Source organism: Boleophthalmus pectinirostris, unplaced genomic scaffold (genome assembly GCF_026225935.1).
Source record: "Boleophthalmus pectinirostris isolate CB_2022bp ecotype Guang Dong unplaced genomic scaffold, ASM2622593v1 HiC_scaffold_21, whole genome shotgun sequence".
NCBI classification, from domain to species: Eukaryota; Metazoa; Chordata; class Actinopteri; order Gobiiformes; family Gobiidae; genus Boleophthalmus; species Boleophthalmus pectinirostris.
The window spans coordinates 25291474-25319438 of record NW_026571175.1 but is presented as its reverse complement, the minus strand read 5'-3'; the positions used below and the strand labels follow the sequence as shown (position 1 = coordinate 25319438).

Here is a 27965-nt window from a genome sequence, read left to right as displayed (position 1 = left end):
CCAGTGCCATGGGGCTCAGCACAGCCGTGTCACCCAATCGCGCTTTGTGGACATCCTGCTCTGTGGTTCGGGGTTCTCCCTCTCACTCTCAAGTGCAAGATTAGTCCTATTTTAGTCCTGGTTCAGTCCTGGTTTAGACCTGGTTTAGACCTGGTTTAAACCTGGTTTAGAACTGGTTTATTCCTGGTTTAGTCCTGGACACGTGTTATAGCCTATGCTTTATGTTCTGCAGGTGATTCTGAACAGCATTAATGTTAATAACATGATTCTGCATCATTTTGAATAAAAAGTTTTTTTTTTTTTAATAAACAATCTATATGACACGTGTGTATTTTGGCATGTCAAGTTGAGTGTACGGCTTTTGGGCTCGTCACATCAATGACATCACAAATCTCATACCCTCACTTAAAAAATCCCCACTACACCACTGAATCCTGTTCCTCTACTGACAAAAAAGTCACTTGTCAGGTGGAGGATCCATCACCTGCTTGTCTCCATGGAGATGTGCCAGGAATGTTCCACAGTATGGCCATAAATTTAAGAATCTCCATGGAGACTTGCAAGATAAATTAGAGGTTAGATTTGTGGAGAGGCGACCCCACTCACAGTAAGAATTTATGTTTTTTTAAGATATTTTTAAGCAACAAATGGCACCTGTAGTTGAATAAACGCAAGACAGATTAGTTCAATACCATACTGTGGACAATTTAAACCAAAGCATTAACATCTCCATGGAGACAAACTGGTTGAGGACCCTCTCCGGAAAAGTTACATACTGCATCTTTTACTTGAAAGCAAACATCATATGGTTAGAAAGAAATAGATGGATTTTTTTAATGCCGTAAAAATGTCAATACCCCATTTATCACCACATTTGGAGTAACCTTCCATGTGGTTAGTTGAGTATTCATGAAAATAAATTACTGTATACTGGATCATTTTCTTGAACCAACTCTTTTGTTTTCTGACCCCTAAGGCCCCTCTAGTGTAATTAATATATTATCCATCACTGTCGATTCAGATCATAATGGACAGTGGATTTGTATACGCCCACATTCAGGCGCTGTCCGTAAGAAAACATGTACAAATCCAAGCTCAGTGTGTACAGTATAAACTCACTAAACAGCAGCGAGCCCGCCGACCATCACCACCTACCCCACACTCTAAAAATAGGCTCCTCCAATGCTGCGCCTTTGCTTTTTACACCCACACAAGCTTTAATTAAATGGTGGGGACTAGGAACACTGTGCAAGTATAAACTATTGGGGTCACACATTCTTTTGACTGCCTGCCGCGCACACATGTACACACACACACACACACACACATACATACAAACACACACACACATCTGTCTGTTTTTCCATCTCAAACTGCAGTTGGATGCTTTAAAGGAGAAGTAAGTGGTAAATCAAGTCAACATGGCCAAGCTGCTCAACATGCAGTTCACAACAAGAAATGCCAATAAGGTTGTTTTTTTTTGTTTTGTTTGTTTGAATTAGGATTTTTGTTTTTTTTTGGCCCATTATAGTTCAAGGTGCATTGTGTAACTTTTCTGGTGGAGGGTCTGTCACCTACTTGTTTCGATGGAGATGTTCTTGCTCTGCCTGGAAAGTTCCACAGTATGACATTAAACAGCTCTACCTTATATTTATTCAATTACAGACGGGTTTATAGCTCAAAATTACTTGGAAAAACAGGTATTCTGACTGTGAGCATGGTTGCCTCTGCACAGATCTGACCTATAACTTAGTCTGGTTTGGTCTCCATGAAAATAGAAAGGTTTAAATCCAGGCTCAAAACTGCCTACAACTGAAAGGTTTTTATTTTTCATTCCACACTCTTCTTAGCCTGATTCATCAGCCGGTATCACTTTGTGGAAACCGTCAGACCTCGCAGCATTAGGATTTGTCCGCTCGATGGTAGTCGGGTACTTTTTTTTTTATTTAACCAATCGCTAAGAAATTAAATTGAGCAGAGGCACAAGGTGGCACCAGCCTGGCTACACTCTTCTCTCTTCTTAATTTTATGGTGATTATTTATGTTTTGATTTGTTTGTATTGCGATTTTAATATATTTCTTATTCTGTAAAGCACTTCAAATTACTTTGTGTAAGAATTGTGCTATGCAAATAAACTTGCTTTGCCAACTACCATACTGTGAAACATTCCAGACAAAGCAATACCATCTCCCTCAAGAAAAGCAAAGACAGGGCCTCCACCAGAAAAGTTACACAGTGCATCTTTAAATTTGAAACACTAGCCCTTATGTCCTCCAAAAGGATTGTAAAGTAACAGCTGTATTCATTTGCAGATGGTGATTCTTACTTATCCTTTAATTCAAGCCACGTTTTAAGATGTTATTGCAGCATAGTAAAAAACAACCACTCAACCCCATGCCATGCAAACATGTACACAGGTTTCCCACATACCTCGACAGATGGGGGCGGGGAAGTCCCACACCGCCGTGTTGCCAGCGTTTGTGATGCACGTTAGCGTTGCGTGCCCGTCTAGAACATAACCTGGCACGCAGCTGTAGTGGACACGATCACCCACCGCAAACTTCCCACCACCGCTCAGCACGGCTTTGGGTGGCACCCCGGGGTTACCACACGAAGAGCTCTGGAGTTCTGCAAGAAAGAAAACAAAGTATGAAGGTGAGATTGTATCTTAAAGGTGCTTGTTTCTATGGAGATGTCATTCACTCTGCCTGAAATATTTCTCAGTATGATATTAAACAGCTCTGCCATACATTTATTCAATTACAGGTGGTTTTATAGACCAAAAATACCAAGAAAAATAGGCATTCTGACTGTGAGCAGGGTCGCCTCTCCTGCCATACTGTGAAACATTCCAGACAAAGCAATAAAATCTCCATGGACAAAAGCATTTGAAAGAAAAATGCACCTTTAAATAAGTTTAATTTAACATTTCCTGGTAACATGAACAGACTTTGTTCCTGTTCAGTGATGCATTCAAAGACACTAGGTTAAAATTATGCAGGTAGTAACTATGCTGCCCTACAAAGGCAAAAGACCTTAACTCGCCAGTGTGTGAAACTGAGAAAAATGACTTCAAAGTTTATGTTTTGTCCAGACAAAAGTATAATAAGTAGGGCTCCCAAAATTTGACAGCTAGTTACTATAATGAAGAAATATTTGTATGCAAAAAATATTGAGCTCAAAATTGAGACAAAGGTCAATTTTGAGCTCAATATTTTTCATGATATTTATTCACATGATAAAGGAGGTCTCAGATAGCCCCAAAATAGAGGTCTGCACAGGACTGAATTTGCACCCGCACTGTGCAGTCCCGCTCCTGCAAGGAATTGTAATTTTCAATCCCACTCCTGCCCGCATCTGCAATATTCTGTCCCGCTCCCGCCTGCAAATCCCACAAGATGGGGATGTTCACTTTCTTAAGATCTATGAAACACGGAGAAGAGGAAAGGAATTATCTAAATGTGCACAAGATTAGACCTCATCTGCAAATTTAAGCTGTTTAACATGTTTTTTATTAATGCCAAATAAAATATTCAGCACAAATTATGCATGATAGGCATACATTAATCATTTATATATTTTACTCTCATATTTAGTTTGCGGGACTGCAGTTTATCATCCCACCTGCCCAGTCCCGCATTGTGCAGTCCCGCTCTCGCCCGCGCCCGCAATGAGCTTTCAAAATGTGTCCTGTGCTGCACTGTTTTGCTTCGGGCTCTACCCCAAAATGACATTAACTCATTTATGACCAAACATGATGTTACTGCCTTTTGCCTTTGTAGGGCAGTATGGTCAAGTTTAAGATCAGGAAATGAAGCAGCATGGAAACCCAACACCTGAGTTCATGTACGTGTGAATGGGCAAACCTCCTCAATGTAAAGTAGTTTTAAAAGTGACCATCACCATTCACTGCTAGCTTTGGTCTCTAATGAAAATATTGCCTGGCACTGAATGTCCAAAGGTCTGCAAAAAAGAAAACAAAGTATAACGGTGAGGTTGTATCTTAAATAAGTTTAATTAAACATTTCCCTGGATGTAGATGTCATCCAATAACTTAATAGACTTTGTTCTTGTTCAATGATGCGTTCAAAGAGACTGTTGGTACAAAAAGAGTCCCTGGCCTGACTTTGTGGCTGCAATTACAATAGTTTCATGAACCATGCAAGACCTATTACCAATAGATTTCGGTTATACGAGGCTTACACTGTGTTTGGAGAAGGAAATGTTAGAATAGAAGTTCAGTTGTTTGTTGAAGGTTGCAACGGAAATTGGTCTCCAACATGGCTTTTTCAGGCAAATGTCCACAACTCCTCCAGATAACAACCCAGCAGTAAAAATTCAGCAGTTCAAATTAATAAAAATATATCAAAAATCCTTACAAAAGTCTTTGGGCAACTAGCAAAACAAGTGTACCCCAAACATCCCCAACCAGAGCCACAGTTGCTATCCAAGTTCAACATCAATTTTATTTTTTTTATTTTTTACATTTCTGCTAAAAATATCAACCACTACTCTTTGATCAAATTAACACCATCTATCAAATACCTTGGCATGGTAAAATATTCTATTATTCTATTATTTCCTCACTGAAATAAATTAGCTTGCTCATGTTATAATTTATTAGCGCTACCCTGTATTTAAACCATGTCATAAATTTTGCAGAAGGAAGCAGAATCCCACGTAGGAAGCCGTGCATCTCACAAGTACGGCAGTCAATAGAAATCAAAGACCAGCAAACAGAACAGAGACAATCCAAGTGTTTTATAGTTAATGAGATTATTCCCCCTGGACACATCTGCCATTCTGTTGGACTTATGGACGAGTGTTGAATGTTAACATCTGTGTCCACAAAACACAACACACAACCCTTTCCCAGCGCACACACAAACACAAACACACACAAGCACACGCAGCAGCCACACCAGCAGACAGGCAGTGAATGGAAGGCTATAACAGGCCATAAACCAGGAAGTAGATGGGTGAACAGGGACCAACTGCAGTCTTATTGTTTGAACTTGATTGATATGAGGAGGAAGCTGCTTGGACAGATAGAAAGTTAGAGGGAGGTGGAAGAACACATGGGTGGAGATGTTTGGGTTGGGGGAGTAGGCAGGAAGCCAGGTGGTGCTACAGTCTGAAGATTTAGTGATGTGAGTTAGATAAGTGATAAACACAAAAAGGAATAACAACAATCTTCAATACATGGGTTTTAGAAAGATTAGAAATTTGGATTGTTTAAAAGAAAAAAATTCACCTGTCAATTTCACGCTTCATCCTCCCCTCACTCGGGGTCTTGTTCACGAGTGAGGGGAAGATGGAGCAGTGCAGGCAGTGATGCGGTTGCTGTATCGGACCGTTTGGTGAAGAGGGAGCTGAGCTAAAGCCGGTCAATCTACGTGTCTATCCTCACCTACTGTCACAAACTTTGGGTAATGACCGAAAAGACAAAATCATGGATACAAGTGACTGAAATGAGTTTCCTCCGCAGGGTGGCACTCCCTTAGAGATAGGGTGAGGAGCTCAGTCACATGGGAAGAGCTCAGAGTAGAGTCCCTGCTCCTCCACGTTGAGAGGAGCCAGCTGAGGTGGCTCAGGCATCTATTCCGGATGCCTCCTGTGTGCCTCCTTTGAGGGATGTTCCAGGCATGTCCCACCAGGAGGAGGCCCCAGGGGAAGACCCAGGGCACACAGGAGGGACTATGTCTCTCAGCTGACCTGGGAAAACCTTGGGGATCCCCCGAGGGAGCTGGAGGAAGTGTCTGGGGTGAAGGAAGTCTGGGAGTCCTTGCTTAGACTGCTGCCCCCACGACCCAGCCCCAGATAAGCGGAAGAAAATGGCTAGATGGATGGATAAAAGAAAACATAGATCCACACAGTTCTTTGGAGCTTCCAAATTTTTATTTTAATGACACCACAATGTAAAAATGAGGAACACTTCACAAATATGTGTGCCAGTTCACTGACACATATACTAACATTGGAACGACACAGAGAAGATTAGCATGGCCCCTAGGATGACATGCAAATTCATGAAGTGTTCCTGATTTTTACATTGTGGTGTCATTAAAATAAAAGTTTGGAAGCTCTAAAGCACTGCAATGTGGGTCTATCTGCAATTTTTTTTGTCTTTGGGCCCAGCACACAGTCACAACTTTTATTGGACGTGCATGTCTCTATCTGCCACAAATTTGGATAGTTGCAATTGGTGATTTAAAACAAAATATTATATTATTACTTTTGAAAGGTAAAAAGACCGTAAAATGTTCCATATAACAGGAAACTAAAACGCATGAATGTCAAAATCAATGCCGTTTTTTATTATTATTATTTTATTATACGGTGTAGTGGTTAGTACTTTTTTAATGGTATTTGGTTCATACTTGATTGTACATTCGGATATGTGATTAATACATAGAATTTTAAACAATGTTGCACCTGAACCACTGCAGACATTTTTCTAGTTTTGCTCAGAGACTAGAACATCCAGGCCCAGGTCAATGACTGCAGACTCTCCAGATGTAGCTCACTCTTTGCACAGACAGCCTCCTCATACAAGGGCATTACAGAGTGGAACAAGCTCCCAGACGGGCTCAAACTCTTCTCTGACCGCAGGGACTTCTCTTATAATGTTAGAAAAGTCCTTTTAGAGAGTCGGCACTGTCACCGCTGATTTATATTTGCATGTGGTAAATAGCAACGTAGGTTTATATGGTAATATTTGAGATTCAGGCTGCTGCAGTACAAATGGTTGTTTATGTCTTATATTACACCTGTAACACCTTCACCATTTTAATCCAAATATTCCTGATGATTGATTAAAATGTACTAGGGAAAAGGGGACCCTTTTTTTGTAAGTGGCAGTGTGAAAAACTCCAATTGTTTTGGAAAGACGTCAGTACTGTGATCTCAGATTTAATTGAATGTGAGATGCCATTGGATTGTAGACTCATACTACACATCTTCCCCAACAGCATTAGTGTTAATTTAAACAGAAAGAAGCTTATCATTTTTTGTTTATTACAAGCCAAACATGTTATTGCTCTCAAGTAGAAAGAAATGGAGAAGCCCAGAGTAAACCAGTGGATTAAATTAATGTCCAACAATCTGGCACTGGAGAAGTTGAGCTACACATCTAAAGGAAAACGAAAAGACATTTTGTTGCCCTTTTTGTGCATTTTAAAGAATTTTGGGTGTGGGGGTGGACTTAATGTATGTATTTATTTTATTTTATGCTTTTGTATAATGTCATTTTATGTTTCAGTATTTAAAATCTTAATAAAAACATTTGTGGGAAAAAAAAGAAGAATATTTTAAACGTGGAAATGTGGAGAGTGATGTTTTTAAATGAAAGAATGAGAGAATGATCAGCTTGATTGTAAATGGATGGACATTTGGATGTATTTTAATTGTTTGTGAACCTGCTCGGAGACTGCAGATGGTCCCTGTCAAAATAACTACTCTTGAATTACACCAATAAGGTCTTGCGTTCAATTCAAGGATCCTGCGGGGCCTTCATGTGTGGATATTGCATGTTCTGCTTGGATAGGTTTGTCTAATGTAAAATATGCACTATACACTGACAATAAATCTATAGCTGATCTGGTGAAGGGTGCCCAGATGTTGTAAACAAACTGACCTTAAACAATGACTAACCTGAAACTAAATCAGGTCTAATGCAAGATTACACTGTAAAATATAGGAATATGGGGAAAAAAATGACTAGAGAAATGAGAGCAGCTATGACTAATGAAGTGTCCGTACAGTATGAAAATCCCTCCTTTAGCTTAAGTTCACTGTGCTCCCAAACGAAAGACTGAGATGACTTCCCTCTTACAAATGTCACAGGAAACTTTTGAAAATCGTTCACAAACTTTGGAATGATGTTTCAAATTAAAATCTAAAGTGCACTCCCTAAAGCAATCTTTTCACTTCTAATGGCATGACTGTGCAATGATAATTCAGCACACGGACGGCAGTAAAGAAGATTTGATGTAGGCAAATGAAGCGACTGGATGATTCTAATATTGGTAAGTCTGATTGATCCATTTATTTAGACAATGACTGCTACACCTTTTCCATTACTGAAGCTTAACTACTTTCAGTTAACTGTATTTGCCTGTATCCGACGCTCCGGGACATGGAGGACAACGAGGAAATTATGGACATTTCTATGATTATAGAGAAAAAATCTAATTCTCCCTGTGTCAATGAACTGTATAGTAAGTGACTTGCAGAGACGTCAAATTGGAAATATGAAAAAAAAAAAAAAAAAAAAAAAAAAAACTTACTTGCCACTTCAAGGTAAAGGACATAAAAGTATTAATCAGATTCTCAATCACATTTTTTGCTTTTCTAATGTAACTCTACAACTGTAAGTGCAAATGTATTATGTACAATGTTTGATCCCCTTTAGTCCAAAAGATTCTTCAGTTGTGGTATATCACCTCTGCAACCGCAACCACAACCAAAGCAACTCTAAACTGCCCCTAGAGGTTACAAGGATAAATTATATTAATACATTATGTGTCACTGCAAGACTTTCAAGAGAAAAAAATTTCTTTTAAGGTGGGTGGTCTGCCACTTGCCTTGTCTCCATGGAGATGTTATTTCTTTTTTATTCAATTACAGGTGCTTTATGGCAGAAAAAACAACTTACAACATGAATTCTTACCATGTGCAGGGTTGCTTCTCCATACATCTGACCATTAACCTGGCCCTATACTGTGGAACAATCAAGGTAAAACAGTAATATCTCCATAGACAAGCAGGTGGCAGAAGCATTACACAGTGCACCTTTAATCACAATACCGCTCCAAAATAATATTTTTAGGACTATAAGGCACAATTAAAATCCTTTAATTTTCTCAAAAATCAACTGCACGCCTTATGTATTGATTCTGGTCGTGCTTACTGACCTTGAACCAATTTTATGTGGTACACGGCGTTCAAAAATCTGTCAAAATATTTTAGTATGACTTTGGTAAACTATGAAGCCGCACCGCTTGATGGGTTGTCGGAGCATTATGGCTACCATTGTCAGGAGTCTCGTGAAGTAAAGGGCGAAGAAAAGTTCTGTGTCGACTCAATGCACAATCCCGCCATCGCCTTCGTCACAGAAAGAACACACATATTCCAATGAGTCGTGTCTTCTTTTAGTCCGACAGAAGTTGACCACATCAGCGCACAAGGAATGAGCTGCTTTTTCAGTGCTAAAAGTTTATGCAAATGAATCATGTGCTTCTGTTTCTGTAAAACGTAAACAAATGTGCGCAAAGCTGCATTAAACACATTATTACTCAATGTATATTTGAGTTCTCCTCTCCTCTTCTCCTAGGAAATAAAAAAAAACAAACTTAAATGATCCATACACATTCACCAAGACAGAGAGGCAATGCCGGGCGAATTACACAACGATCTGCCAATGGATTGTGGTTGCCTGGGCTAAAGGATCAGTCTCAAATGTCGTCCGTTTGTTTCGCTTGTTGCACCTTATAATTTGGTGCACCGTATGTATGAAAATAGACCAAAGAATTCAACATTATTGTGCCTTATAGTCTGAAAAATATTGTAACTCATTTTTTCCCCGACTAATTTTGCCATTTTGTCCAGGCTGTCACCCACTTGTATCCAACACATAGACCTATTTTCTATATATTTTTGCTAAGACTACAAAGCCAGGATGTCAGTTATGTTCTTCTGTTGAGTATTAAACTCCTCCCACTGGCTGTTGGTGCATGGTCCACTGATGTATAAGCTGAACCCACTCACTGTGTGGGGCTGATAGGGCACTGAACTGCAAACACCCATACCCTTAGCGTGACCACACAGACCTGCCAAAATCAATAGGTCCTCAGGTCACCGCACTGGACCAAGCTGGCATCCAATCAGAAAGCAGTACAGAGGGTCGTCATGGTGATGGATGACCCCGAGTGCAAGTGTGTGTCCGTGTGTGTGTCTGTGTATGTGTGTGTGTGCGTTAAAAAGTATGTCCGATGGTCCCTGTCCGTGCGCCTGGCTGTAGCTGTGCGGAGATAAGAGGAGCAGGATTGGAGGGGTCTATCAGAGTCTTTAGCAGAACGATTTTCTCCCCTCATTCAAAGCTTGCACAGGTCCCACAGCTTTCCAGGCCATTGACACTAACAGAAAAAAAATGTGTACACAACCTAACGGAGTGTCCCCAGTAACCAAAACTCTCCCAAAATACTGTGGAGAGAAGTAAGAAGTAAGCCTAGATAAGAAAAAAAAAAAAAAAAGTGTCAGAATCCGATCCAAATTTCCCATTTTCCAAAAACAGAATTGCTGCATTTTCAAGTTACTACTTTATTTTAACTCAAACACTTTTTTCTATATCCATTTTCTGTTTCATGGCAATAAAACAGCGGTATAACTGCTGCCAGTCAAAACTGATAAGACAAGATAGAACAGAACAGTCGGCTAGAGTAAATTTAAAACTGAGACAACTACCGTTTTAGAAATTTTGGCAACACAAAAGCGTTTTTTGCTTTTCACAGTTTACCAATAGTTAATTAAGAATGATTCAGGCAGAGTAACTTTTTAATTAAGACATTACTGTATTAATTAAATACATAATAAGCCTGAAACTTAAGGACCTGTACCTAGTTTCTTTTTTTTTTTTTTTGGTCATTGACGTCTTCATCTATGTATAAAGCTTTGTATTGTCTGATAATCCAGAATTGTGTACTTAGCATGCTAGTTGTTGCGTTATTGTGGCAGCAAACTCCGCTTTGGTCTCTGAAAGTTGTGAGAAGTGCTTATAAACTCACTGTGGTGAATAATTAAGGTGATCGGTATGCATACAGTAAATGAATAACTTTGGACCACTGCAAACAGTTAAAAATAGACAGTGAAAAATAAAAAAACAACAGCTTTAATTGACCATTTTTTTCATTCTTCATAATTTATTAATACTAATTAATGTGTTACAGATTTCCTTTACTGGCTTTACTTTACCAGAGAGTTGTTCCGTCCTATAGGGTACCTTTTAAAATGCAATAATTCTTAATGGGCGAAATGTGCATACGTCTTCAACACCATCTTTTATTTTTATTTGTTTACATTTTATCCTCCTTTTGTTATCTGCTCTTGTCTATTTCTTCTGCTGTAACACTCTCATATCCTTTAAACTTTGATTACTTGATGCTGCACCGTGCCCAGCGCTCTTCCGTAGCCAATCTAACTTAAATACAGCCCCTTCTGTCCATTCTTTTTACACCCTCTTCCTTGCACTCCCAGCTTTATAGTGAACATCACACAATTTCATTACACAAGTTTATTCAGTAGCCCGCGGCAACACCATACTACTTTCCATGGTTTATAGCAGCGAGCGCCGGTCTTATTTATTCTCTCTTCCGTCTCGTCTTTCCTTTTTCTCTATCTATCCATCTCTCCTGCTCCGTCCCGCTATCTCTTCCTCTCTCCCAAGTTTACCATAACCATGATTTGGGTCTCAGTTGCTTCATTACAAGCGACTGCCTTTATGGTCCATCTGTAGTCCTATCTGCATTTGTCACGCTCACTCGCATACTGTTGGGGAATGTGTACTGCTCTTCTCTATACAGCGGGCTAGCACAGACACTGTATACCTGGATTTATTCCTCTCTAGATAAGAAATTTGAGCATGTTACAAGTTGGAAGTGTGAAAAGAGATAAGTCAAAGGGAAAGAGAAAAACAGTGTGTAGCTTTTGGAGTTTTTGGTGAAAGATGAAAAAGGAAAAGTGAGACAAAAAGAGAAGATTAAAGGTCCTATATTGCAGGACATGTTTGAGAAATCCTTTATTATTAGTCTGGCCACATCTCCAAAGCTCAGAATGCTCTGTTCCACCTTGTGATGTCAAGAAGCGGTAGTTTTCAAATGAAAATAAACACCACTCCGGGTAGGGCTGAACTATTTTAAGAAAAAATTGAATTGCGATTTTTCTGGCAGATATTGGGATTTCGATTTCATCTATGTTTTTTTTTATTTTTTTTTTTTTCAAATCAAGTTTTAGGGAACATGAACATTTGCAAACATCACTGAAACTTACATCATACCAGAGTTCTGCACCAACGATTTGATGCTGTAACATTTACACACATTTGTTTACGTTTTACAGAATCGAAATGTAAAACCACATGGCTAATTTGCATAAACTATAAGCGCTGAAAAAAAAATAGCTCGTTCTTTGTGCTGCTGATGCGGTTCAGCTTCTGTCAAACAAAAGGACATGACTCAGTGGAATATATGTATTCTTCCTGTGAAAGAGGATGCGCTGATGATGGTGAGTCTGTTCTGTGCTTCTATTGCGTTGGAGCATTGACCTCGACGCAGACCCATAAATCAGAAAGAATGGTGCCAATTCGACGGCGACAGTGTCCATTAAGTCGACACAGACCTAACTTCACTCTTAAAATTGGGCTTTTAGGAGCACTGTAAAATCGTGTTGTCTAAGATCGTGATTTTCAGTCCAAAAAAATGGGAAAAGTGTGGTGTTTTAAAACTTTTGACCGGTGGTGTACTTTTACCTGTTAAATATATGAAAGAAGAGCATTCCAGGCAAAGAATTAACTTTACATTTTATGGCAAAAAGCAGGTAGCAACTCTTCCACCATGAAAGTTAAATAGTGCAACTTTAAAGGTTCATTGTGTAAATTTTCAAATGCTTTTCTTCATGTCAATGTAATTCCTTCGTCTGGAATGTTTCACAGTATGGCATTAAACCTTTCTAACTTTATGGAGACCAAACCAGACCAAGTTACAGGTCAGATCTGTGGAGACGCACCCCCGCTCACAGTCAAAATGCTAGTTTTTCTGGGTATTTTGAGCTATAAAACCACCTGTGATTGAACAAATGCAAGATAGAGCTGTTTAATGTCACACTGTGGAACATTCCAGGCAGAGCAATGACATCTCCATAGAAACAAGCAGATGACAGATCCCCCAGCCAAAATGTTACATAGCGCACTTTTAAAGAACCTGACTGGAGATTCATTACAACAGGCACTTCTTGCACTTCCTGACAATAAGTATTACTGTCTTCATTTTGCATTTTATACCCGCAAAGAAAACTTTACTTCGCTCCGTTATTTCAAGTCAAACTGGATTGATGTCGTAGCAGAACAGTGTAAAAGAGCAGATCTTACACCGTGGAAGACAGGCATGTATATGACTTTCCATTATGTCAAGAGAACAGGAGTTTGAGAAAATGTACCCAAAAGACTCCTCTAATAAAAAGTTTCAGTTTTACAGTGACCCTAACAGATGATTCCTCAGGTCTGTGAGCAGCAGATATGTGTTTGTGCCACTCCAACTTGTAAAACCATCGACTAGCTGTCAACTTTCAACTCCGCAACTGTCACCGAGATTTATGTAACACTCCGGACAACACTTTTTTAAGACTTAAGGATCTTGCGTTGTAAAACATTTGGGGCCGATAAAAAAGTTTAAAGTACTTATACTAAATCACCTTTAGATAGATGGAAAACAGTGCTAGTAGAAAGAAGATAGTCCAAAAGATATGTTCCTCTTGCGAAATAGTGGGAATTTTGCTTTCAATAGGGCTTTCCGATATGAATTTTATTTTTTTTTACAAATTTCTACTTCCAAGGTCTGAATTCTGTTCCAAACCACACTGTTTTGGACCATTTGAAATGAACACAGTACAGGAATGACTGAACCTCAATCTTAAATTCAGTTACTTTCACAACTTTATTTTTATTTATATTATTTTCACCAGAGATGTCCAGCAGACATTTCTTTGGGAGTCTTGACATGGAAAGACACAGGGAGAACATGCAAGCTCTATAGAAAAAGGACCTGCTTGATGTGAGAGGTGAATAGATAGATAGAAAACAGTGCCAACAGAAAGAAGATAATCCAAAATATACAATATGTTCCTCTTGGGGAAGAATTCAGAATTCTCTGTACAGTTTTTTACAGATTTTTGCAGTACTATGGTGTACTAAAAATACCTAACTTGGATAAGAGCTATAGGTGGACAGTGTTGGGAAGTAAGTGAATATATGCAGAAGTGGGTGAAGTATTCAATTTAAGTAAAAGTACAGATACTGGGCAAAAAATGACTCAAGTAAAAGTAAAAGTTTCATATAGTAAAAGTATTTCACATAGATTATGAAAACTGTTAACGTGTTAAATGTAATGATGTTGATAAAGAACGATGCAGATTTATTAACTGTACTGTGGAAATTCATGTACACATTTTTGTTTGCTCAAAGCCGAAACTTGAACTCAAAACCTTTTGTCAGGATGTTACCATGAAAATACTTTTTGCTTTATAGTCCAGTTAAAAATGCAATGGAGTAGAAAGTACAGATACCTGCTGTAATATGTAGTGAAGTAAAAGTAAAAACTACCCACTGTAAAATTCACTTAGGTAAATTACAGACACAATTGTAGTAAGGTAGAGGATGTTTACTTTTGTACTTTGTTACTATACTATGAATATATAAAGATAGTAATGAAACAATAAATGTATTCCAGTACAGTTACTCTTTCATTTGGTGGTATTCAGAATAAAGTTAATTTTCTAAATGAATAAGAATACATTGTTAACCTTGATCACACAATTTAGCCCTAGACTGCTCGATATTATTGAGAAAAATAGAAAACGGCTCTTATAGTAAATGCATGTAAAATTTTTCCTTCTCAAATTAGTGATAAAGAAACATAACAAACATGAAGCCCTTTTTAATCCTATGTTGCATTTTTAGACTCTAATTTAAATGCAACTCAACGTACAAGTATTCTTATTCAGAATATAGTACACTGATTTGACCATGTATCAGAACATGTTAAAAAATACATTTTAAAGTAGATATTCAGTATTCTGCAACTAAATACATTTTCAGAAGTATTCTTTCCATCACTGTAGGTGGAAATATAAATATTTTTTTCTGACAATCATTGAATACTGAACAAGAGTTGGTGAATGAAGCCAATAGGGGTTATTGACAGAGAAGCAAATACAAAAGTTCAGCAAAAGTTTAGTAAGCGTTATGAAGTCATTTTAATACAGTGTGATGGTGGAAAAATACAGCAGCGGTTGATGTTTTTTGTCAAATTGACGGAGGATTTTTTTACCCCCAAAATAATTCCTTCATTGTTAGAAAGTTGCTGCTGAGCTGTCACGCAAACTGTCACTCTATCTCAGTCCCTGGCAATTTTCTTAAACTCCAAATATGACAAGCCAGCAATCACTAAAATGGATAAAGTGGTATTATTACCCATGGATATAGTTTATAATGAAAGACGATTAATGCCAGAATGAGGTGACTGAGATTTCAATTTTTGACACTTTTTGTTAAATGTTATACTGCAGTGGATTATGAAAAAATATAATGTGCATGTAATGGTCTTCAATAGGAATAGTGTTTTTAAATGGTCAGTTGCCTTATGAGATATTGTTTTCAATGCGGTATATAAGTTACACTGTCAGATGAGCCATTTTATTATGACTATGAAGAGGTCAAGTGTTAGAGCACCAATACATTTCTTCATTATGAACAGAATATACATTGTGAGTGAACATTTTGTAGCCAAATGCATTGTGTACTGTGTGTACTATTGTGTGCATGTGTGTTACATTCAGTCAAATACTTTTACTTTATTAATTTTAATGTCCAGCATGACAGATGGGTGCATGTGTTTTGGTCAAACTGTGATGGTATGGTGCCTGTAAACCTCAAAAGTGCACTGTTTGGAGTAAGGCTGTGCAATTAATGGAATTTTGGTATTTATTTTATGTTTTAAATGTAGAAATTGTAGAACAGCTGGAGAGCAGTAGATGTAGAACATAGATTATTTTGGATACATTCATGTTTTTTTGTTTTTTTGTTTTTTTTTACCTTATTTCATTTTCAAAGTACATAATTTTTTCATTTTATGTTTTATGCATTGCAAAATTGGTCTGATTTATCAGTCAGTTTCACTTTGTGGAACCCGCAGCATTAGGATTCGTTCGTTCGATGGTAGGCGGGTACTTTTTTATTTAACCAATCGCAGCCACTTGGTTGTGATGTATGTAATGCGCCAAATCCCGTAGGAAGAAGGGCAATAACGTCTTTCCCCTTGATAAAATTCACCAAACATTCTCCTTGTTCTGGCTTTAAATCCTCGATCTCGGGAATCATTACCAACACAGAATGTATGGCTTCGTCTACATCGATCTCGACCACTTTCTTTACGCTTTGTTTACTGTTGTGCTGTACTACAAAAGGGACCCAGACAGGCGCTTGAGTTTGACGTCATGGCTTCACAGCTCTTCACTGATTGGCTGGTGCATGGTTTACAACTTCTGGGGTTCTTGCAAACTGTCTAATGTATTCCGATTCCTGACCTAGTTGCTGGAGAGAAATGAAATTGAGCGGAGGCACTAGACAGTGTCAGCCAGTGTCAGGTACATATTTGTAGCCTATATTTATTTTCAGTTTCAGTAACAAAGTGTTTTGTTTTTTTTTTGTTTTTTTTTTTTTGGGGGGGGGGGGTTTGTTTTTTGTTTTGTTTTTTTGAGAAGGAAATTCTGAATAAATCATATAAGTAAAACATAATTGTTGGATTAATCGTGATTTCAATATTGACCAAACTAATCGTGATAATGATTTTTTTTTCCATAATTGAGCAGCCCTAGTTTGGAGACTGTGCAAGGAGCCACACCAAACGTGGCACCAAATGTGGCAGAAGACCTTCCAGGGGAAATACTTTGAGGGAATGAACCCATTTCATCACCAAACGAACCAACAAAGTGAAGAAATAATGAGGCCTTTCCTGTTGTGTTCACATGATTCCCTCTGGACACTGCTGTGATGCTGCAGGTCACAGAGGAAGGACACTTTTGGCTCTTCTTCTCCTCAACCTGCCCTGGCACAGATCTGGTAACCCTCCCTGACCAGTCTTCCTGTTAAACTGCACTGGGACCTTTGACTGAGACACAAATGCGACCGAGAAGCGCAGTGGAAATGTTACAGCAGCAAAACTTGACATTCCCTCTGGATTAATAAAATCTCTCTCTCTGTTTTGTGACTACATAATAATCTAACAAAAGAACCACAGGAGAACCAATATTAGACAAATGATCATAAAGTTATTAGTAGAATGAAAATAGTGTAGTTTTCAAGTCTCCGAGGCCCCTACCATCACTACCTCTTATGCCCAGCAGAAAACTATTTTGCATGAATTCCCTTTGGAGCGTGGATCCCTGTGGAGAGAAGACGCTGAAGAGTCTCCCGCTCCACAACTACTCATTTAACACCAGTTTGTTTGCCTGGCCCTGTCTAATGAGCTACCTTAGATTCATAATAGCTCCTGAGCATAGCTGGCACAAGCAAATGCAGAACATGCCTAGTAATTAAGGCCAAATAACGGGCTTCATAGTAAAAAGAAGCGTAGTATTGGGTGAGGTAATTGCTGAAAATAGCACATCTATTGGGTAGCTGGTTATTTATTTTATTTTTTATAGTTAGGAAAAACTTACATCGCTTTAGCCTAAGAGCATAATTGCTTTAAGGTGCATGTGGTGGATGCCTCTGCCACCACTCCACAGTGTTAGTATTATTTCTTTTCATTTACATAAAGTGAATTATAGCACATAATTTCATTCCGTTATTTAGACTTATATTCTAATTTGGGTGCACACATTTTAGTTAATGTAAGTCTGAATTATTTACTTACACTTGTTCTTTTTTGTTTGAGTTTGTTTGGCAGAGACCATCCAAGCCAAACAAAGTTTTGCTAAGATCATTTGTCTAGTTTGTTTAAGGTCACTTTATATCACTTATTTTTTTCTGTATTATACTTATTTGCCTTCTTGTTTAATTTATTAAGTTAGTAGTTTTTGTTAATTATTTAGTGTAATTCTCCCCTGTTTTGTTCAGTTTCAGTTGGCTCTCATGTATTAAAACACACAAGTTCATTGTCTGGTTGGGTTAGTTTTCTTCTGTTCAGTTTGATTTAAGTTACCCCAGTTGGGCCCGGCTTTTTTGTTAATGATTTACCTAATTTGAGCCTTTGTTAAATTACATCTTTTTTTTGACGTTATTAAATTTAAACTCATTTTTATAACTTGTCTTTGCCTTTCTGTTTAGTCCACTACAGTGCACTATGTCACTTTTCAGTTGGGGATCCAGCACCTGCTTGTTTCTATGGATATGCCATTGCTCTGCCTGGAATGTTCCACAGTATGACTTTAAACAGTTGCCTTACATTTATTCAATTACAGCTGGTTTTATAGCTCAAAAATATCTAGATAAATAGGCATTCTGACTGTGAGCGGGGTTGCCTCTCCACAGATTTGACCTGTAACTTGGTCTGGTTTAGTCTCCATGAAGATAGAGAGGTTTAATACCATACTGTGAAACATTCCAGACAAAACAATAACAAATCCATAGAGAAAAGCATTTGATGCACCCTTCACCAGAAAAGTGACACAATGCACCTTTATCACATGAGCCTTTACTATATGTAAAAGGCCTGCAGCAGATTTTTGTTCCATGTATTTGAGCAAAATTTGTCTGGGCCCAGTGCAGATAAATTATAAAAGCAGCTCTTGAGGTCAAAATAGGTCTGTGGTGTGCTGTCTGTATCCAATTGTGAATTATGTTATTAGCTTCTTTTTTCACACCAAGAGTTTGTTTTCATACCTGATGTTGCTGTGACGTTTCCAGTCAGCTGATTTAAACAAGTTTTTGCAGTCTGACTTCCTCAGGACAGTGTGTGAGAGTGTAAAAAAAAACCCTCATCCCGGTTTATAGTTCCGTGGTCACGTTTCCAACAACAAACACTGCCACTGGATTAAAGAGGCAATAGAAATACGGAAACCTGCCCACTATAAACTGGGATGAGGGTTTTTTTTTTTTACTCTCACACACCTGGGATACTGTCCTGAGGAAGTTGGGCTGCAAATGGCGCTGTCATCCAGCCTCCTCCGGTAGGAAGACAACGCAAAACCTGTATAAATCAGCTGACTAGATACATCACAGCAACATCACATGACCAGTTTGAAGAAGACCACTAGTGAGCAGTCGAAACTGTCAGGTATGAAAATCTTCTTGGTCTAGACTCTTGGTCTAAAAAAACAACCTAATAACATAAATTATCAGAAGACCAAATGAACCTCATTGGGCCAATTGTACTGTTTTCTTGTCAGAGAATTTGGAAGTTAGTCTGCTAGGATTACGGTACGACTGCAAAACTGCTATCTGGACTGCCTAACGTAAGTGAGGAATAACTTTGGATCAAAGTAAATCATTTAAAATGGGCTAGGTCTGACTATAAAAATCATGGATTTGCACTAAGCTTGCTGAAATTTTTTTAACCCAAACTGTTCTAATCATTCTGCCATTTGAAAGCCAGAAGACATTTTATATTCTGTGGGATGAAAATAATTGTATGTATTGGAACAAATTTTCATAAACGAACAATGTAACCTTTGAAAATGTCATTCACTGTAAACTGTACATTTGATTCTTGAGTGGTCGTCCCTCTCGATAATATTGCACTACGCACATGCTAACTGCTCCTCCCTTTAGGCGCCGCAAATTGGTAGCTGCTTTGTGCTAGTCTAATTAAGTCATTATCATTCATTACCCGCACATTAACGCAGAGAAACAGACTAAGTGGCAGAAGACAGCATGATCTGGGTCAAGGTGAGACCAAACACAAGATGAAGGCGCTACTAATGATGGTGCCCCCTAGTGGAGATCAAACAGTACAGGACGTGGTGGGGACTTCTGAGCAGGCTGTAATTACCGCTGGTCGATTTGATGAGGGGTAAGGAGTAAAGGAGTAAGGGTTTATCTGATTTCTGCAAGGTCTCGCAACAGCTTTTATGGACTGAGGATCCTTGTGAAATTTTCAGCTGGCAAACAGGTCACCAACTCGGGCTTGGCGATATGAAAAAATAATAATAATTTTATATTTTTCTCCCTAAATTAAATTTTATTTTAGTTAAAAACAAATTTCTACTTCCAAACCACACTGCTTTGGACCTCTCGGAATGACCATAGTACTTTATTGGCAATTAGATATGACTGAACCTCAATCTTAAATAGTCCAACAACATTTCAATGAGAATCTTGACATAGAAAGACACAGGGAGAACATGCAAACTCTACAGAGAAAAGCAGACCTGCTCGATGTGAGATGAAAGCACAAATTTCACCCATCCAAATATGATAAACTGGAGCACCTGGAGGAAGCCTATACACGGACCAAAGACAATGCTCTACACATGGTCCAAGAATTCAACCAGGCAATTTTTCAGACAGAGGCAGTGTAAGATAAGATAAGAGAGTCCCACAATGGGGAAATTCCAGTGTTGTAACGGACAGTTTAAGAACAGCAAGAGAATAGAAATAGGACCTAAACTAAAAATAAAGGGCTACAGCAGTGTAATGTACAGTATGTTGCTCTGAACATGATTATGTACACTGCAGCATAAGTGACTTGAATGTATTATACAGATTATATTATGTTATAGTAATGCAGATGATTACTACATGTGGATGACACGTGTACAGGGCTACAATCTATCATTGTACAGTCTGGCAGCAGAAGGAAAGGCCTCCAGAAGCTCTCATACAGGATGGATCAGTCTGTCACTGAAGCTCCTCTCCAGAGAGACAGGGCAACCAGCAGGGGGCGACACTCATGCTCCAGCACAGATGTGAGTTTATGACCTTCCTGCTGCACCTCCTGCACTGGATTTTCAGAGTTTTTAACCAAGTTATTAGAGTGATTTGTGCATATCTGAGCAATTGCTTATTTTTATGACGCAATTGTGCAAACTGTTTTCATCGCCGCTGGTAGACAGCTGCATGACTCTTTGTTGTGATGATGTTCATGGTGATGTCAGCTTTCACTGGGCACAGCAGATTCTAACATGGAAGTCACCTGACTTTATCAGCATGAAATCTTCCTCTGATCCTTGTCCAGATGTGCGTATCGATTTACAACAATGTGTTTCCATCAACTGGAGGCTTCCTGTCTTCCAGGAAAGCTTCTCATGTATGTTAATTGAATACCCCTTTGTCACTGTTCTCGTGTGGCAGCTGCCGGATGTTTTGCCCAGTGTACTCTGACCATAAATGGTGTCAATCCTGTACTAAATATGTACACTCACATTGTAATCTCATTATCATAAACTATAAATACAGATGGTTTTCTTTGTCTGGGCCGCTCTGGGCCGCTGCAAAGATGTAACATGGAACACCCTAATTAAACTTCTGTTATTAAACTTCTTTCATTAACTACTCAACCTGGCTATGGAGTTAATTCAACCATATTCTCCCAATATCATACCTGTTTCTTTTACTAAGTTGTTTTAAATTAATATTATAATTTTAAATGGGCACAATAGGTCTTCTTTAACTATTGCATAACCATTACGCCATTCAAGGATGCGCGCTCACCTTCTTAATGCTTTATTGAACCTTTAACTCTTAAAAAGTAAGGCCTACTTTTACTTTAGCAAAACAAGCTCCCCAAAATGGCGTGAACTGAAATTATATTTTAATAGACTCATACAATTAAAGCCAAGAAGGTCAGGATGTACTTAAAGTGAAGAAGAAAAACAATTTAATCAGTTTGAACCAGTCTGACCCGATATACAACATATTTACAGACAGAATATGAATTTAGGACAATTTGCTTGTATAATATTTTTTTTTTAGCCATGCCATTTTCCTGTATGTAATTGAAAGCTACTAAAATAATGGCAGTCAGGCCGTTCCACGGATAAACAGATGGCTGTCAATGATGAGCCCTTTACCTGCACGTCGGAGTTTAGCCTGCGAGTGTGTAACTAGCTTATGAGTGTGTGCTGTTGGGGCTGTGAGTCCATGTGGGCATCGCTTCTTGATGTGGTGATCAATGTTTCAGCAAAGAACAGGTCAATACAGCGTTAGATTTCTCCCTAAAGACATCCTGCCGACAGAACTTCATTAGACGCACACATACAGCCGCACAAACAAAAATATGGACCGCCGCACATCTCTTCTTCTGCTCTCTAATTGTTGGCTGTTTACAGACCGCCGCTGCTGCTGTAATGGGAGGGGGTACATAGCAAAATAGTCGCTTTGAAAAATCCAAAGATGTTCTCATATATTTGATGAGAAAAAGATAATATCAGCTGTAAATATTCTGGTGCACATATATGGTCAATAGACTATATAAAGAGCAATATTGATTTAAAAGGTCTTAATAATAGAGAAGGGTATATCGACTTGAACTGATAGGCTCTGTATAAAGGTAAATTAGGTAAACCTGTAGGAAGGTAAATAATCACATGTTAAACACAGAGCAGTAGGTGGAGATTAGGGGTAAGTGAAAGTAGAAATTTTGTTCCACAGTATGACGTTAAACAGCTCTACCTTACATTTATTTAATTACAGGTGGTTTTAAAGCTCAAGAAAACCTATAACAACAGGCATTCTGACTGTGAGTGGGGTCACCTCTCCACAGATCTGAACTGTAACATGGTCGGCTTTGATCTACATGGTGTTTAAAAGGGACAGTCCAGAATTTTGGACAGAGGGCCTCATTTCCTAGTGAGCCAGAGTGTTGGAGATGTGTGGAGACACTTTTCCACCAGATTCCACCACGATTCCATCCAGTCCTTGTATTTGCAGAGGTCGTTGGTGTTAGGCTAGTGCATGTCAATGGCCATAGTTATCCTGCCACTAAAAACAGTAGGAATGTAACAATATCCAAATCTCTCAGTACGATATCGTCACGATACGCATCTCACGGTATGATAATTATTGTAGATGGGACACTTTTTGCTTTTGAAATACCTTGACAAGATTTTGGTGTGAATTATTAATGTCATAATCTCAACATATTTCTTCATGTTGTCTGCACTGAAATGAATCATGGGGTATGTAGTTCCTAATGCTCATAAGCTGTTGCTACTATAAAACCATGCATTAAAGTAAAGAAACCTGTATTGTGACAGCCAACGATATTATTGTGAAACTTTTGACGATATGATATCACAATATTTCGGTTATTGTTAGAATCCCTAAAAAAACAGTCTTACCCACTCCACAAAGCACCTGAAGCAAATCTATTATTACGCCAGACTGTCAATGTGAATGTCTGTCAATAGAATAATTTTAGAAGTAAAACCAGCCTTGCATTTGAAGGATTTATGTCTGAGCAGCAGGAGCGAGCGGACTGATATGACTTAGCACCGATCTTATTGGCAAAGTAAAATTCCACTGCTGCTGAGAAAATATTCCCTCAACATGCGACGATTCATGCGATGCAAGGTTAGCGTTATTTCAAACATTATTCTATCAACACAGACATTCACATCTACAGTCTGGCGTAATAATAGATTTGCTTCGGGCGTTTTGTAGAGTGGGTAAGACTGTTTTTAGTGTCAGGATAACTATGGCCATTGACACGCGTTAGCCTAGCACCAGCGACCTCTGCAAATACAAGGACTGGATGGAATATTTTAAAAAGTGTCTCCACACGTCTCCAACACTCTGGCTCACTAGGAAATGAGGCCCTATGTCGAAAATTCTGGACTGTCCCTTTAACACCATACTGTGAACAATTCCAGACAAAGCAACTGACGGACCCTCCACCAGAAAAGTTACACTATGCACTTTTAAATGCAGGGCAGTGCATAATTACTCAAATTTGCTGGAAACTGTCAAAAACACAACTGTGAGTACCTTGTGAGTTGCTGATGAGGGAGGACAAAAGCCTATCTATCATCTCAATACCATTCAATTTGGCCGTCATTCAATTTCTGTTGGCCACAAAAAGCCGTTTCAGCTGCTCTCTCCGGAGGTCACGATGGAGTCTGTGCACTGAAGTTTGGTATGTTGGTTTGACACATGACATTCTATCAAAGATGTGGACTCATTGGGAATTGACCCCATGGCAGAACAGATAATGGCTTTCTAATTGCCTTCTAGAAACTGGAAATGAAAATGAACTCCAAAGCAAATTACAAAGAGAAGTAATCACGGCAATCAAAGAGGTTTTAGACAGCATAATCATGGTACTCTCCTTGATTTGAACTGGGAATATTTTCTATACTATATGCATGAATAACGCACAGTGATGTATAAAGACTACTGAATTACAACTTTGAATAACATCACATATACCCACTGCTATTCATTAGGGCTGAAAAAGTTTTTGACTGACTAAAAACATGCTCAGTTTATCAATTAGTCGATGTGAAACAATGTCCCAAAACTCCACGATGTGACCTTACAGCTGACCCATGCACGTATAAAACAAGATAACTATTATGCACAGAGAGAAGTATTATTAAACTCACAATTCACCCCAGTCATCTCCAATTTACTCCATACATTTGTCTTTTTACTGTGATCAGTACAAATTACGATATTACGCCCATCAAGATAACACATTTCTGAGCAACATACATTACCAGTCAAAAGTTTTAGAACACCCTAATTTTTCCAGTTATTTATTGCAATTCAAGTCTTGCAAGTCCAATGAAAAGCTCGAAATAGTACAAAGGTAAGAACTGAATAGACAGAGGTAAAAAAAAAAAAAGATAAAAGATAACAAAACAAACACAAGTCCAAGCTCTGCCAAATCTACCTCAGGAAAAAAGATGATGAGCTTGAAAACATGGAGTGTCCAGCACAGACTCCAGACTTAAACACCACTGAGGAGGTTTGGGATGAACTGGACAGAAGAGTGAAAGTCAAGCAACCTCCAAGTGCCCCACATTTATGGGAACTTCTGCAACAGACTTGGGGAGAAACTTTCTGAAGAATATTTGATTTCTATTGTAAAAAGAATGAGCCACAAAAGCAACCTTTTCTTTTAAAAAAAAAGTTTAATAATAGTTTTGCTTAAACATTGAATCTAGGACAAGTATAATATAAACTAATAACAACATTTTAAATAAATAATGCCACTATAGCCTATCTGTAGCCGGTGGGTCAACTCTAATACATATTTGATATGATCTCGCGGGCCAAATATAATTATATTGTGGGCCAAATTTGGCTCCCGGGCCTGAGTTTGATATGCATGATAAAGATAAAAAGAAATATCATAATAAAGAATAATACTGAAATTACTCTGTGCGACTGACACGATACAAAATAAAGTGACTTCCACAGATCAAATCTTATCACAAAAATAACAAAAAATGTAAATATTGAGCCTCAAAATATACTGTTTAATCCATCACCATTCACCTTCACAATATGCACTGTGCAACTTTTTGGTTTCGGGGTCTGTCTTCTTGTTTCTGTGGATAAGTCATTGCCATATTGACTGATTAATTGAATATCAAATATATTACACAGCTCTCAATGTACAACAATCTTATGAGAATCACACATGCTGGCCTTATTTCTGATGGCTCACGGCTCTCACAAAAACACATTCAAATCCATTCTCCTCATGAAGCTTGTTTTTATTCCTCCCAAAAGTCACTGTACACTTAAACCCTGACACGCCATTAGTCCTTATATCAAACAGCAGTGCCTCTTACCTGACCCCCTCTCTGTCCCTCAGTTATCGTCTCCTCTCAGCGTTCATTAAAACCTGCAGGCTAGTGTGTGTGAATGGGCTTCAGGTCTCAGTATTAATTAAAGGTGTGAATGCTAATTGGTCAGATCAATAATTGGTCGTTAGGCCTCGGGGCTGACAGCCAATAGAAAATCGTTAGGTGTCCAACATCACTGTCACTCTGCTAAACCTGTGACACATCAGGACCAGCGGCAGCACCGGGCCGTAGTGAGAAAGGTTAAAGACTGTAAGGCGTTAGAGTGGACCAGTACCTTTGAGTAAAACTTGGAGAAAATACCTACATTAACTGGAGTGCACTACAGGAAAACAGGAAAAGCTGGATCCCTAGTTGTCAAAATACCAAAATATCAACCTTAATTACAATATAAAGAAAAATGCATTAAATGAAATAAATACAAACATTTTCATGCAATAGAATGTCATTTTCCATACAAAAAATAGTTTTCTAATACTATTCTAACAAGTTCTGATAGACCAAGACAAGGATACATTCACTTTTTGTTTATTTCAATCTAATTTAGACTAAGCCTGGGCGACATGGAAAAAAATAAACAAAATTTTACTTTACCATATTGATTGATCTCGATTTTTAAGTTGATTTTCTTCCATCTTATTGAAAACATAGAAAGGTATAAAGAGCAGGGTGTCAGGATCACTATTGTTTTATTTTGTGTTGACAGGACTGATAATTATGGAGAAATCCACACACACAGAGGCAGAGAGACTGGATTTTTTTGTCAAGTTTGCAGATTTAAATCAAAACTTATGAACATTTGAGGAGACATAAAGAGACACACTGTGGCTCAGGTTACTTTTTCTAAACAAAAGAGCATCAATAATCGTCAGCACCACACTCTCTTAGTGCCACATGACTGGCTGAAGACTTGTTAATTAAAATGCGCATGCCTTATCATCGAGATTGACCAAAACAGAGATTGCAGTCTATCGATCTTTCAATTTTTGGCACAGTCCTATACACTTTCATATGGATTATTATCTGGGTATTGAGTTATTTTGACAGACCTGTTCTCTGCTAGAAAATATACAGTACACTCCATATAATGTTCACAATATGGACAAATACCAGGTTAAGTTAGCAAGACTGTACGTTGTCACTGTAGGTTCCCACATCTAAATCGATACCCATTATGGAAAGCAAGTGATATCAAGGAAAGAGAAGCGTGTCTGAAAATGCATTGGAGACCAGAGGCGCCATGGAACCGAGTGGAGCAAATGAGTATGTCCCCTCAGAAGGTCTAATTGCACTGATCAATACCACATAGCCCTCCTATCACCTCCGCACACTTCTGCTCACAGCTTCTCTGCACTTGTCTTTTGTTTCAGCTGCCGCCATCGGGCTCCATCACTGTGAAGAAGACTGACCTTGATCTGCACCAGTACAGACGTGGGAAAGAAGAAGTTCACATTAAAGGCAGCATACTTGACAGCACCCGGGGGAAATCTTTGTAAAAACATAATACGACTGTAAGAGATAAAGACGGCGCAAGGTAAAGAGGATTTGCATAACGTTAACAAGAGCAGAGTGAAATTTAAATCTTGAAAATCTTGAAATAAGGGACTACAAAATCCTCTAGATGGGGTTTTGGCCATTGTTATTGCTATGATGTTAACACCGCCTCATTTACAGTAAGTTTTTATTTAGTTTTTACTTCACCGTATTTTCCGGAGTATAAATCGCACCAGCCAAAAAATGCGCAATGAAGAAGAAAAAAACATAAGTCGCACCGGGCTATAAGTTGCCAGAGACCAAGAACCGTCATTTCATCTTGAAAGGTAAGTTATAGTAATAACAACAGAAAAGAGAACAGACTGAATAGGTGCTAATATGTTAACGTAACATATTAACAGTTATTCAGATAATTATAGCATAAACAACAGAACATAAGTTTACCAAACTAACAATCTCACTCCAAATCACTAAATCCACTGAATTCTTCATCCTCGGTGTCACTTCTGCGTGACCTCCGGAGATAAATCATAGATCCATGACGTAAAAGGAGCGCTGCTTCCTCTTCTGTGTAGCTGTCGTGAGACTCGGCACCAGTTCCAGTTAGAATTACTTCGGCCTTTCTGAATCCCGTCAGGATGGTTTTGGTTGTCATTGAAGTTCAGGCTTTGTCGATTCATTCAGTGACTTCCAGGAAAGTTGCATGGCGCACTCGGCCGATTACTGTGAAGCTTTGTTCTCCGTCCCCGCTTTCCGCCAGTCCCTCACAAGTTTCTCGCTCACTCCAAACTTTCTTTTTCCTGCTTGATTACAGTTTTCTGCTGCATATTTCACTATTTGCAGCAAGACACTGGCTTTTTATACAGGAGACATGAGCAGTAGAGTGCGAAGTGACAGTGGTACAGGAGTAATAGTAGCAGCAGATACTGACACACAAACCTAGAGCGCC

At 38.6% G+C, this 27965-nt stretch overlaps 1 protein-coding gene and 1 non-coding gene across 2 annotated transcripts in view; one reads left to right on the top strand and one right to left on the bottom strand.

The window, feature by feature from the left end:
- csmd3b (CUB and Sushi multiple domains 3b) overlaps positions 1-27965 on the bottom strand; it is a 554961-nt gene that overhangs the window by 333733 nt on the left and 193263 nt on the right. Inside the window, exon 4 of the mRNA XM_055157096.1 lies at positions 2432-2629. Within this exon, the coding sequence (XP_055013071.1) occupies positions 2432-2629 (198 nt within the window). The remainder of the gene's footprint in view (positions 1-2431; positions 2630-27965) is intronic.
- Positions 5950-6050, top strand: LOC129410219 (U6 spliceosomal RNA). The gene has a single exon (XR_008632776.1). It is a non-coding gene; the product is annotated as a U6 spliceosomal RNA (small nuclear RNA).